The sequence below is a fragment of the Emiliania huxleyi genome (assembly GCF_000372725.1).
Source record: "Emiliania huxleyi CCMP1516 unplaced genomic scaffold EMIHUscaffold_74, whole genome shotgun sequence".
Taxonomy (NCBI): domain Eukaryota; phylum Haptophyta; order Isochrysidales; family Noelaerhabdaceae; genus Emiliania; species Emiliania huxleyi.
Genome location: NW_005196456.1, coordinates 398,635 through 411,355, shown reverse-complemented (window position 1 = coordinate 411,355; position 12,721 = coordinate 398,635). Strand labels below are relative to the sequence as shown.

At 65.7% G+C, this 12,721-nt stretch overlaps 5 protein-coding genes across 5 annotated transcripts in view; 2 read left to right on the top strand and 3 right to left on the bottom strand.

Moving 5' to 3' along the window:
• Nucleotides 1-1,610, bottom strand: part of EMIHUDRAFT_465602 (hypothetical protein) — a 3,552-nt gene extending 1,942 nt beyond the window's left edge. Inside the window, exons 1-3 of the mRNA XM_005760787.1 lie at nt 1,100-1,610; nt 988-1,032; nt 193-367 (exon numbers count right to left, since the gene is read on the bottom strand). Of these exons, the coding sequence (XP_005760844.1) occupies nt 193-367; nt 988-1,032; nt 1,100-1,588 (709 nt within the window). The 5' untranslated portion in view covers nt 1,589-1,610. The remainder of the gene's footprint in view (nt 1-192; nt 368-987; nt 1,033-1,099) is intronic.
• A 313-nt stretch (nt 1,611-1,923) lies between these two features.
• On the top strand, nt 1,924-2,923 carry EMIHUDRAFT_217579 (putative stomatin-like protein; the record flags this gene model as incomplete). The annotated part of the gene is made up of 3 exons (XM_005760786.1): nt 1,924-2,391; nt 2,506-2,646; nt 2,825-2,923. 3 exons carry the CDS (start codon nt 1,924-1,926, stop codon nt 2,921-2,923), a joined length of 708 nt encoding a protein of 235 aa, XP_005760843.1.
• Nucleotides 2,924-3,398: 475 nt separating this feature from the next.
• Nucleotides 3,399-5,104, bottom strand: EMIHUDRAFT_68255 (hypothetical protein; the record flags this gene model as incomplete). Its single annotated transcript, XM_005760785.1, has 5 exons — nt 3,399-3,842; nt 4,003-4,110; nt 4,185-4,278; nt 4,499-4,606; nt 4,692-5,104. The coding sequence occupies 5 exons, from the start codon at nt 5,102-5,104 to the stop codon at nt 3,399-3,401; spliced, it is 1,167 nt and encodes a 388-aa protein (XP_005760842.1).
• Nucleotides 5,105-6,711: 1,607 nt separating this feature from the next.
• EMIHUDRAFT_438339 (triose-phosphate isomerase) lies at nt 6,712-7,992 on the bottom strand. The gene is made up of 2 exons (XM_005760784.1): nt 7,964-7,992; nt 6,712-7,832 (listed from the first exon to the last, which is right to left on the bottom strand). The coding sequence occupies exon 2, from the start codon at nt 7,823-7,825 to the stop codon at nt 7,049-7,051; it is 777 nt and encodes a 258-aa protein (XP_005760841.1). The 5' UTR covers nt 7,826-7,832; nt 7,964-7,992; the 3' UTR covers nt 6,712-7,048.
• A 145-nt stretch (nt 7,993-8,137) lies between these two features.
• On the top strand, nt 8,138-10,920 carry EMIHUDRAFT_453130 (hypothetical protein; the record flags this gene model as incomplete). The annotated part of the gene is made up of 8 exons (XM_005760783.1): nt 8,138-8,479; nt 8,572-8,694; nt 8,735-8,863; nt 9,070-9,138; nt 9,819-9,857; nt 10,036-10,170; nt 10,415-10,516; nt 10,789-10,920. 8 exons carry the CDS (start codon nt 8,138-8,140, stop codon nt 10,918-10,920), a joined length of 1,071 nt encoding a protein of 356 aa, XP_005760840.1.
• Between the last annotated feature and the right edge of the window lie 1,801 nt (nt 10,921-12,721).

Genomic DNA, 12,721 nt, shown 5'->3' with positions numbered 1-12,721 from the left:
GAAAAACCTTTAAATTTAGAGGACAGGTCCTTTTTCCCGCTAGATGTTTTTTTTACAACCAGGCAGTTTGTTTACAGTAAATACTAGGGATAATTTCAATCATCTTGGATCTCGGGGACGATGGCAGGGAGACAAGGAGGGAGGGAGGAGAGGCCTGCGTCGGGATGAGGTACCCGATGCCATCGGCAGCACCGCCGAGGGACTGGAAGGCAACGCCGACGACGGAGCCGTCGCTGCAAAAGGCCGGGCCGCCGCTGTTTCCCGCGTTGATCGCCGCGTCGATCTGCAGCACGAGCAGCCCGCCCGAGTTTGCGAACGCGCTCGAGCCGACGCGATAGTTTTTGCAGTCGACCCGCGAGACGACGCCCTGCGTTGGGGAGGGGGAGGGGGGAGTGAGGAGGAGGAGGGCAGGGGGGGGGCGGGAGTGAGGAGGAGGAGGGCGGGAGTGAGGAGGAGGAGGGCACCCTTGGGAGAGAGGCGGAGAGGAGAGGCGAGAGGAGGCAAGGCGAGAGGAGGCGAGGAGGGGAGAGGCAGGGAGAGGGGACGAGGCGGAGATGGAGGCGGAGATGGAGGCGGAGATGGAGGCGGAGATGGAGGCGGAGATGGAGGCGGAGATGGAGGCGGAGAGATGGAGGCGGAGATGAGGCGGAGATGGAGGCGGAGATGGAGGCGGAGATGGAGGCGGAGATGGAGGCGGAGAGATGGAGGCGGAGATGAGGCGGAGATGGAGGCGGAGATGGAGGCGGAGATGGAGGCGGAGATGGAGGCGGAGATGGAGGCGGAGATGGAGGCGGAGATGGAGGCGGAGAGATGGAGGCGGAGATGAGGCGGAGATGGAGGCGGAGATGGAGGCGGAGATGGAGGCGGAGATGGAGGCGGAGATGGAGGCGGAGATGGAGGCGGAGATGGAGGCGGAGATGGAGGCGGAGATGAGGCGGAGAGACGGAGGCGGAGATGGAGGCGGAGATGGAGGCGGAGATGGCGGTCCTGAGTGACGGAGATGGTGGTCCCACCCGTCGGGAAGCCAATCACCTACGGGGAGGCTCCTCGACGGCTCCTCGGAGGCTCTGAGACGGACCCGCCGCAACAGTGCACACACATGGACTGCAGACTGCAGCGCCGGCAGCGTCGAGCACCAGACGGCGGGCGTCACGCCGTTCCAAAAGGAGTCGCCGCGGCCCTCCTCGTCCTCATGCACGGCCAGCAGCGCGAGGTCGACGTCCGGCCCGCGCGCCAGCACCGTGCCGCGCCACCGCCGAGAGACGCCGTGCTTGCGGAGCCGAACGTCAATCGCATCCTGCACGACGTGGTAGTTTGTGAGGATGCGGCCGCCCTCGATGACGAAGCCGGAGCCCTTGCACGAGCGCTGCGAGTGCATCTTCCACGGCTTGATGTAGTCGGGAGAGGTGCTCGTCACCTCCACCAGCACGAGCGACGACCAGCGCGCCTTCATAGCCGCCGCCGCGAGCAGAGCCGCGTCGGCACCGCGCACTATGCTCGGCGAGCCGACCTTGCGCGCCTTTGCTGGGGGCAGCGCTCCCGTGCCGTCCGCCTCGGGCGAGGAGGTCGACGAGAAGAGGTCCGGCATGGGCAAAGCGGTGTCACGCGAGTTCTACAGCGGCGCCCGCTAGTCGCGCCCGATTTCTTTTCACTACGCCTGCCACGCCTTCTCGTTTCTTTAACACCTTCTCGTTTCTTTAACGCGATGGGCCTATATTTCTTGGCTAGTTTAGGGCACGGCACCGGTGTGAAGCGCGAGCGGCGAGCGCCAAGAAGCCGGGCGTTGGCTCCCAGGCATAAGTGCCCACTGCTCGCCAGATGCATACGTCTGCGACGCTCTTCTCTCTCGTCGCGCTGCTCCCGCTCGGCGCCGCAAGCGGGGTGGCCTGGGAGGTGTCCGCGGGTGCGGCGGCCGCCGCTGTCATGCTCGCTGTCTCATCGGTGCGCATCATCTCTACCGGCGAGGAGGCTCTGGTGGAGCGGCTGGGGCGGTTCGAGCGGCGCCTGCACCCCGGCCTGTCGTTCGTCATACCCGGCATCGAGCGCGTGTCGATCTACGCGAGCATCCGAGAGCAGGTGCTCGACGTGCCGCCTCAGCCGTGCATCACGTCCGACAACGCGCCACTCAGCGCCGACGCCGTCGTCTTCTTCCGGATAAAGGATCTGGCCCGCGCGCGCTACGCAGTGGACGACTTTCGCGCCTGCGTCACGAACCTCGTCCTCACGCAGCTCCGCTCCGAGATCGGCCAACTCACCCTCGACCAGACGTTTGCCGCGCGGGAGCGGCTCAACCAGAAGCTGCTCGAGGAGGCCAACGCCGTGGCGGCCGGCTGGGGCATCGACGTGACGCGCATCGAGGCGCGCGAGTCTGATGAGAGAGGCGCACGTCCGGTGGACAGGTCCAGCGGAGCACACGCGTTCGGTGGACACGCCCAGCACAACGCGCGGTGGACAAGTCCGGTGCACGTCCGGTTGATAGCACGTCCGGTGGACACGTCCCGACAGGTGCGCGACATCCACCCCTCGCCAGAGATCGTCTCGTCGATGGAGATGCAGATGGCCGCAGAGCGCAAGAAGCGGGCCGCCATCCTGCAGTCGGAGGGAGAGAAGGCGGCCCTGATCAACGCGGCAGAGGGGCGACGCGAGGTGAGGTAGAGATCGCACCTCACCGCCTCTGCAAGATCCCACGTCAACGTGGCGAGCGCAGCAGACTCGTCCCGTCTCGGCTCACGCGCTCGCGCCGCCCTGGTGGGGATCACGCCGCCGCCACGCCAGCAACTCGCGTGGCGACTCTAGCCCTTCGACTCTGGCCCGTCCGACTCAGGCGACGGTGCTCGGAGCGAGAGGCGAGCAGGAGCGGCTGCAGATGGAGGCCGAGAGGACGGGCCAGCCGACACACTCGCCCCTCGAGATGCGTCCGTGACACGTCCATGACGCGTCCAGGCGAGAGGCCTCGCCGACTCGCTCGACAGGATCGCTGCGTCGCTCGAAGGCGGCGCTTCCGGCGGCGCGGCGGCCGACGGCGGCGCGGCGGCGCGGCGCGACGCTGCTCGACTCTTGCTCCACCGCCAACACGTGGCGGCCTTGGCGTCGGTGGCGGGGAGCTCGAACGCAAAGGTGCTCCTCTTCCCGACGCACGCCAAGCAGCTCGCGAATGCCGCGGTCCTCGGCGACGCGGTCGCCGGCAACGCATAGTCCATAGAGAGACGGCAAGGAATCCGAACCCAGCTGCAGGAACCGAACCCTTTTGCGCATGGTCGTTGAGTGTCTGAGCACTGAGGGAAGAGGGTTCTGAGAAAAAGTCGGAAAACCCTCAAAAAGACAAAGTCGTGGGGCTCGCGTGCGGGCTGGGGGTGGGCGTGGGGCGGCCCCTTGCCCTTTTTGGCCCTGTAATACAGCTAAGGACCTTCACAAGAGGGGCACGCGTGGAGAGACTCGTGCAGCAGCGCGTCGCAGTGCTCGCAGAACGCGGCGCCACACGCGCCGCATGTGAAGCCGTGCGTCGCCGGCGCGGCGTTGCGCGCGGCGGCGGGCAGCGCCTCTCCGCAGCCGAAGCAGAGCGCGGCGGGCGGGCCGAGCTGCTGCTTGAAGAGCGGGAGCGGGAAGAGGTGGTGGTACGTCTTTGAGAGGTCCGTCGCCGAGAGGAGCTTGAGGGCGCAGACAGGGCACTCGGTGGGAAGCTCTGCGTGCAGCACGCCGCACTGAGGGCACGCAAACCCTCCGTCGGCCCTCACCTCGGGCTTGGAGGAGCCCGCCGAGTAGGTGAGCGCCGGAGCGCCGCCCGGCGGCACGCGGCTGGGGAAGCCAACCTTGACCAGCGAGTTGGTCGGCGCGAGCTTATCCTGTGGCGGCGGGGCCGGAGGGGTGGCGCTGGAGGCGGTGGCGCTGGAGGTGTGAAGGGCGGCTTGGAACGGCAATGGCGGCGGTGGGACCGGCGGCGGCGGTGAGGGCGGCGGCGGCGGCGGCGGCGGCGGCGGCGGCGGCGGCAGGGACCTGGCAGACGGGCCGCGGCGGCAGCAGCCTCAGCAGTAGCTCTCGGAGGTGTGGCTGGGAGAGAGCGACGCCGTACTCGCCGCCAGTCTCGCGGGCGATGCGCCTGTAGATGCAGACCTCGGCGAGATGGAGCGAGATATGGCCGAGCTGTGGCCGAGATGCGGACGCGAGCTCCGCCTGCAGATGTAAACCTCGGCGAGGAGGGAGATGACGGAGCAGCGGACGCGCGACGCGGCGATCGAGGAGAGCGAGGCGAGCAGGTCGCCTGCGTCACGAGAGCTGGGTCTCGGGTCCTCTCGGGTCCTCTCGGGTCCTCTCGGGTCCTCTCGGGTCCTCTCGGGTCCTCTCGGGTCCTCTCGGGTCCTCTCGGGTCCTCTCGGGTCCTCTCGGGTCCTCTCGGGTCCTCGCGAGCAGGTCGCCAGGGTCGCAAGTCGTCAGCGAAGACGAGAGGAGGAGCACCTCGCAAATGTTAGAAGGACAATGACGATGATGATGATAGAACAACAAGCAGACGAGAGGAGGGACCTCGCGCGAGACGAAGGACGCGACCGAGGAGAGCGTGTCGCGGGCGAGCTCGAGCGCGTTCTGCAGCGACGCGTCACCTATAGCACAGCTCCAGGAAAGGTCCTGCGAAAACGCTTGGAAGAGGCCCCGAGCGGATGTTGCAGGAGGCGTCGCCGCCGCAGCCGTCGTCGGACGCGGCGAGGGCCCGGAGCGCCTGCTGGTGCTGCCGCACGTTGCACGACAGCTGCGTGAGCGCCTCCGCCTTCTCTCTCCGCGTGACCAGCACCGCGAGCGTCGAGACTGGGTTCTGCTCAAAGAAGCGGCCGGCAAAGTCGCTCGCGGCGTCGCACATGACGGAGAGGCGCGAGGGCTTCATCTCGACGTCGTGCTCGGCGGCGTGACGCGAGCAGTCCAGCACCAGCAGCACGGCGCGCATCACGCCTCGCCGCACGCCGACCTGCACGCTCGGCTTCTCGCCTGGCCGCCAGGAGCCAGCGGCGGCGGAGCGAAGGCTGCCATCGGCCGTCTCTTCGACGGCGTCCCAGGTGCGCTGCAGCTCCGACTCCCACGCGTAGGATTGGGGCTCGGCCTCGGCGTCCTCCTCCATGCGTGGTAATGCAGTGGTCGACAGCGCCGCTCAAAAAAGAATTGTCCGCGCGCGGCTACTGCCCTCGCGCGGGCGACACCCGCCGCGGCGGCGCCGGCAGAGCCGGTGGCGACGAAGGCGGCGGAGGCAGCGCATCACGACGCCTCAGCTTCCACCGCCCCCGCCGCCACCACGCCCGCGGCAGCGACGGCCACCACCCCCGCCGCCATCACTCCCTCCACCGCCGCAATATGGCCTTGATGTCTGCACCGTATCGCTGTCAGAAAAAAGTCAGTTGTCCGTGTCTGTCTGTAATGTTGAAATGGACCCCATACCCGAAAGAAAGAAAAGGGAGCTCGCGGGGGAGGTGACGAGTGAACTACAGGTAGTGGGGAAGGCAGCCTCGACTGCCATACAGACATGGATGCGAAACAACGACAAGACCAAGGCACGGGCGGACGGAGGAGCGAGAGAAGAACATAGGGTGGATAAAGCGCCTGTTCACGGCATGGAGGGTGAGCCAAGCCGGACTTACCGAACGTAGAGCCGAGCGGAAGGAAGCGGGGGAAGACGACTCAGAGGAGGACGAACCAGTGGAAATCCCGTTGTCAGCCGTCACGATGCACCCGAAGGGGACCCCAGCGCCGGCATCATCCGTGAAGGCACAAGTGTTCGAAGAGAGAGTGGACCTGAGCAATGATATGACTGGGCGGCAAATGATAGCAGTGGGCGTCAGAAGACTCGTCCTTGCTCGAGGAGAGCTCGATAGACTCGAGGGGCCAGGATATGCAGCAAGGAGGGCGGAGCTGCGCCGAAAGGCGAAAGAAGCCGAGAGAACAAGGGACCGGCAGGCGGCGGCGGCGGCGCAGAACGAGGCAGAGGAGAGCGACGCGACAGAGGAAGAAGCGACAAGGGAGAGCACGACGAGAAGGGGGCGACCGCGAGGTGGCACGAAGGTTGAAGCGAGAATCGGAGAGAGGCTGCGAAGAGAGATAGGAAGAGGCGGACGCCCAAGGGTGGGCGACGGCTAGCGCACCACACCCCTCTCCTTAAAATCCCTGTGTGGTGGCGGCGTGCCGTCGATACCGGCTCCCTCCCCCCCCCGTCCTCCCATCCCTCCCTTGGGTTGTCCGTTTTCTTTCTTTTCTTTGTTGAAATGCAATGTTTGTTGGCCAAATGGCTCATATTAAGCTTAGTTCTATCGTTTGGAACTAGCCTAGACCGATAGTGCATCTGCGCGGACCGGATTGCGCGATTTCGCTTTCAGTGGCTACGTACCTCCTACTCGCGGGGGACGCGGCCCTCGCCGCTCTCGCCTCGGCACACCGCAGTGCGCAGACGAGAGACGTCCGCACCGCACGCGGCAGCCGGCACGGCACGCATCTGCGTGCTGCGACCCGGCACCCTTTTATTTTCTACGGTATCAACTTGTGCTGTACCACGTCCACGACCCGGTACGAAGAACATACGCGAACAATCGAAATGAAGTTCCTTTGTTCGGCTTTTCTCGAGCTTACGAGAGCACTTCTCAACCCAGACGACCTCCAAGCCTTGCAACCAACCTACCAAGCACCAAGGCCCAAAAGGCGAACCTTTTTTAGCATTTAAGGCTAGCTATTTTATTTTTTCAATATTTCACATTTTCTCGATCTTTCAGTTCTCACTCGTATTAGCGCCTGAGACGAGCTCGAGATTTTGCGCTCACATCCACGTCCTAATCGTTGACGCGTCGGACAAGACCCACCTTCCGCCCATGTTGCCATCGCTGCGGGTGCGCACGCGCTATCCACACACCGACGAGAGAGCGATCGCGCCGTGTTCCGAGATCATCCCTTTCCAACACCACACGCACGGCACGGGTGGACGCCGCGCCGCTGCCCTTCCGCCTCACGCCGTGTCCATGGCACTACGTGGGCGCAGTGGCTGCGCCACTCACAGTCGGGAGCGCCGCCCGTCCGCGACGAGTCAGGCCGCCTTGGCCTGGGCGATGGCCGCGACGATCTCGGCAAACTCGGGCTTGAGCGAGGCGCCGCCGACGAGGAAGCCGTCGACGTCGGCGCAGGCGGAGAGCTCGGGGGCGTTCTTGGCGTTGGCCGAGCCGCCGTACTGGATGCGGATGCCCTCGGCGCACGCCGGGCTCACGTTCTCCGAGATCCACTTGCGGATGGCCGCGTGCGTCTCCTGCGCCTGCTCCGGCGTCGCCGTCACGCCGGTGCCGATCGACCAGACGGGCTCGTAGGCTAGGACCACCGTCTCGGGATCGAGGATGTCTTTGAACGGCGTGAGCTGCTCCACGCAGTAGGCGAGCACCGCATCGATGCCCTTCTCACGGATGGGCAGCGGCTCGCCGATGGCGTAGATGCACTTCATGCCCTTCTCGAGGATGTACTTGCACTTGGTGGCGAGCAGCTCGCTGCTCTCGACGGGCGTCGGCAGGCCGAACTCGCCGCGGCGCTCGGAGTGGCCGATGAGGCACCACTTCATGCCCATGTCGACCATCTGGTCCACGGCCATCTCGCCAGTGTACGCACCGCAGCCCTTGAAGTTGCAGTTCTGCGGCGCCACGCAGGCGCCGTTGGTGAACTTGTTGTAGACGAGCCCGACGTGCAGCGGCGACGGGCAGACGTACACGTCGCAGCCCGACGTATCGCACGCGTTGATGTTGGCAACCAGACCGTCGAGCTTCGAGATCTCAGCTGGGTTGCACTTCCAGTTGCCACCAACGATCGGCCTGCGTCCCATGGTTAATCTGCACGCAATGGGGGCCCCGCGGGACGGTGACGGAGAGGAGAGGGGACCTTGGTGTGGCCGCAGGCGGGGCGGGGCGCGGGGAGGGCGGGGCGGGCGAGTGAGGGTGGCGGGCGGGCGAGGGGCGCGGACAAGGCGAGCTGTGCCGCACACGCCTCGGGAATCTCCTCGTCTCGATCGGTCGGCGATTTCTAGGCTTCGGCGCTTATCTCAGTTGAGGTACCCTTGCGCCACCGAGGTAGATCTATTGTTGGCAGGTGAGGGAGAAACCAGGGGGCCAAACTTTTTTGGCCATAGCATGTAGCGATGGCCACACTCTTCCGCCTCTCCGCTCTCGCCTACCTCTCGCCGCCCTCAGCCGCCGCCACAGGCATCCGCACACAGCCGGTCTCCGCCGTTGCTCGCTGGGATCCGAGTGCCGACGCCGACGCAAGCGCGGCCCGGCAGCTCGATATTGAACCGCTCGACGCGAGCAATGCCAGGCTGCTCGACGCGGTCCACCCTCGACGCTGGACGGACCCGTCGCCGCCCGAAGTGTACGACCTTGTCGTCATTGGCGCGGGCGCGGGCGGGCTCGTGTCGGCCAAGCAGGCGGCGCGGCGCGGCGCTCGCTCCTGCCTGATCTCGGAGGCGCTCGCTAGAGCACTAGTGAGCTGGCTCCACTTAGTAGCAAACTGAGCGCCGCTTCGCACGCGATCTGGACGCGCCGCCTTGCTCCCGAATGTCGCTGCTGCCGCTAGGCGCTGCTCCGTGCCGCGCGCGCCGTGAGGGAGGTGCGCCGAGCAGAGGAGTTTGGAGTGCGGCTCTCGGCGCCTCCGGCGGTCGACTTTGCGGCCTTCGAGAGCTGGCAGAAGCACGTGCCGGTTGACGATGATCATCTAATGAGGAGTTAATCACTCACAGGCGGTGATGCAGAGGCTGAGGGCGAAGCGGGCGCAGATCGCTCCCGCCGACTCGCACGAGGGCACCAACGCGGCGGGCGCCGACGTGTACCAAGGGCGAGGCCGCTTCACCGGCCGCAACACTGTCGAGGTGGACACAACGCACGCACAGGGCACACAACGCACGCACGCACGCACGCACGCACGCACGCACGCACGCACGCACGCACGCACGCACGCACGCACACAACTACAACTGCAACTACAACCAACAAGGGAACAATGACCGCAAAGCAACAGGGGAGCCGGACCGCGCCCAGAGCCGGTGCAGCAGTGGTCTGCACGCGCCACCCTCAGGTGAACGGCAAGGTCCTCCGCTTCCGGAAGGCAGTCATCGCAACAGGCGGCCGACAGACGGCGGCGCTGGTCCCTCCCCGCACGCCTTCGCCACTTGGCACCGCGATGCTGTGAGCACAGGAGGGCGCGCCGCGCTGCCGCCCATACCCGGGCTGGAGACCGCGCCTTTCCTCACCAACGCCAACCTGTTCAACCTCGACTCGCTGCCGCCCCGACTCGCCGTCCTCGGCGCCGGCCGCTGGTCACCCCCTCGAGACGGCGGCGTCGACGGCCGCCCTCTTCACGCGCGCAAGTGTGAATAGGCGCCGGCGCTGTGGCACTGGAGATGGCGCATGCCTTCTCCGCCTTCGGATCGGCAGTCACCGTGCTGGCGAGGTCGGGGAGGCTGCTGCCAAGGGAGCACCCCAAGGCGGGGGAGGCGGTGGCGGCCGCGCTGCGTGAGGCGGGCGGCTAGCCGAGATCGAGCCGAGATCGAGCCGAGGTGCGGCCGAGATGCAGCCAGGGTGCAGCCGAGATGCAGCCGAGATGCAGCCGAGGTGCAGCCGAGGTGCAGCCGAGGTGCCGCCGAGAGAGAGGGCACAGCGTGAGCTGTCCTCGCGGCGGGAGGTGTGGCTGCCTTGAGCAGACGGGGCCTTGAGCAGACGGGGCCTTGAGCAGAGGGGCCGGAGCCTCGCCCAGAGGTTACCCAGGCGACGTGTCCTCGTTCTGCCGCGGCCGCCGGCGCGAGACCGGCCCGCTCCTCCCTGCAGGCTGGCGTGACCGTGCGCTACAACGCGACTGTCGAGAGGGTGGCGCACACTTCGCCGGAGGCGGGCGGATTCCCGCGCATCACCCTCCACGCTGTGGGAGGAGGGGGCGGCGGCGAGGCGGCGGGGGAGTGCGACGGCGGCGGCGAGGCGAGCTGCAAGCGGGGTGGACGCGCTGCGCGTGGGTCGGCACCTCTTCACACCGTCCAGCCGTGAACAGGAGGGCTGGGCGCTGGAGTGCGACGCGCTGCTCGTGGCGACGGGCAGAGAGCCAAACACCGGCGGCTTGAGCTGCGGGGGCGGCGGAGGCGAGATGTGCGAGAAGTGTCCACCGGACGTGTCCCGGCACGTCCCTGTAGGCGTGCTCGGCTTCAGGTTCGGGCTCGGAAGGTACGAGACACGTCCGTGATGCGTCGGAGACATGACCCGCAGGCGATCTCGGCCTCGACGCAGCGGGCGTGGAGGCGGGCGAAGGCGGCATCCTGGCCACGAGCGACTAGATGCCAGACGAGTCGAGATCTCCCGAGATCTCCCGAGATCACCCGCGATCACCCGAGGTCGCTCGAGATCAGCGGGAGATCTCTCGAGATCGCCCGCAGGTCGACGAGCTCCTCGCGACCAGCAACCCGGACGTGTACGCGGCGGGCGACGTCGTCTCGGGCACGCCTCGTCTGACCCATGTCGCCGGAGAGCACGCCAAGGTGCTTGTTTTGCCTCTCCCCCCTCCCTCCCTCCCCTCCTTTTTTTTCCTTTCCATTCCATTCCTTCCTTCCCTCCCCCCCTCCCTCCCTCCGGTCCTCCCTCCCTCCCTCCTTTTCCCTCCCTCCCTCCCTCCCTCCTTCCCTCCTTCCCCCCCCCCTTCCCCCCCCCCTTCCCCCCCCCCCCCCCCTTCCCTCCCCTGCCCTCCATTGGCGAGAATGCGAGAGATCGCGCGAGGTTGCCTGCGGGATGGACCGAGGGTGCCGCGCCCCAGGTGGCCGTCGAGAATGCGCTCTTTGGCGGCGCGTGGCGGCACACGTCGCTCGTCGTGCCCTCCGTGATCTACACCGAGCCCGAGGCGCCGCGAGATCGCCTCCAGATCGCCGCCAAATCGCCCGAAGAGTGACCGAGAGTGCGCGCGATCAGGTCGCGATGGTCGGCATGAGTCTAGCGGCGGCGAGGGCGGCGGGCGTAGAGGTGGAGGAGTACAGCAGCGCTCTCGCGGGCAGCGGCCGCACGGCTTCTTCTCGCTGGCGAGGACGAGATCGGCCGAGGCGACGCGAGATTGTCCGAGATTAGGCAACGACCGAGCGATCCTCGAGGGCGAGGACGAGGAGGGCGGCTTCGTGCGCCCCCCCCCCCCCCCCCCCTGCCGGACGGGGACACGGTTGGGCTCGAGCTCCGCGCCTCCTCACGCCTCTGCTGCGGGTGCACGTAGGTGAGCATTCTTTGCCGGAGGGGAGGCGACGAGATCGTCGGAGCGACTGTCGTCGGGAGCCGCGCCGGCGAGGCGCTCGAGCTCACGCGCGCCGTTGCATTGTGAATCAGCAGTCGTTCATCTCCTCGGTCGTTCGTCTCTCAGGCGATCAACGAGCTCACGCTCGCGATCCACGCAAAGGCGCTCGCGAGCAAAAGGTTAAGGCAGCCTCTTTGCGAAGGGAGCAAGTCGGCTGCACGTTGATGCTAGGTCGGCCTCGCCGCTGTGGCGCGGAGCATCCACCCGTACCCGACGACGGGGGAGGCGGTCATGCAGGCGGCGCTGGGCTTCGTGCGGGCGCGTTGGGCCACGATGCCAAACGGGGACGAGCGGGACAGCTGATGCGAAGCTGTGTGCTAGCTGTGCTAAATTTGAATTCTGTCTTTCGCGTTTGTGTGTTGTGTTGACGGCATCTCCGTCACGTTCATTTTCCGTCCCGCCGCAGGAGTAATGGACATCTCTACCCAAGACCAGTAGATCGTTGGGGATGGGGTAGAGATAGTTGATTAAGACTGGGGAGATATCCGCACACGGACACGCCCAAGTCTCGCCAGCACGGCTCTACGGGTCAGTGCTCTAGACGCTGATTTTCAGAAAGTCCCTCCTGTCCGGTTCCCCATTCAAGACTAAAGATCGAAGATTGAGATTGTGGATTGCAGATCGCTGAGCAGCAACACGGGCCAAAATGTGGAGATAGGAGATGGAGAATGCAGATTGTAGATCCTAGCGCCCAGCCGCCCCAGATGTGAGATCGAAGATTGAAAATGGAGGTCGTAGATTGCTGCCGGCGGCGACAGTGGCCAAGTAGAAGATTGGAGATTGGAGATGAGAGATGGCCAGTGTGAATGAATCCATAGCGCATCTCCTTGAAGGTTTGAGCCCCCCTCCTCCCCCGGGCCCCCGAATCGAGATTGGAGATTGGAGATTGGAGATGGAGATCGGAGATCTGACTGGATCCGGCCTAAGATGACGACGTTGGAGATTGGAGATTGAAGATGGAGATCGGAGATCTGACTGGATCCGGCCTAAGATGACGACGTTGGAGATTGGAGATTGAAGATGGAGATCGGAGATCTGACTGGATCCCCGGCCTAAGATGACGACGCTGTAGATTGGAGAGTATTGGAGATGGGAGATCGGAGCTCCCCCACCCCCTAGTGGTGTGTGATAGATGTTTTTTATTGTGGTCTGTGCGCGGACGGCCCGGGGAGCCTGCGGCGCCATTTTAATCTGCGCTCCTCTTTATGGCCTGCGACGCCTGGCTTGAGCTTGGAAGTGTAAACGAGTCCGCCAGGGCGGTCTGCAAACGGAGCGCGCTGCGCGCGCGGTCTACGGATTACTCGCTTGCGGAGTTGTTACTGTCATCCCATATTCGTACCTCAGGACGGTGTCCACCACCTGCGACATCTGTGTAGATAAAAAAGACTGCACCGGAACCTCAGCACAATAT

Coding starts and splice junctions, on each gene's coding strand:
- EMIHUDRAFT_438339 (XM_005760784.1), bottom strand. CDS start 7,825: ATGGGACGCAGGCCGATCGTTGGTGGCAACTGGAAGTGCAACCCAGCT.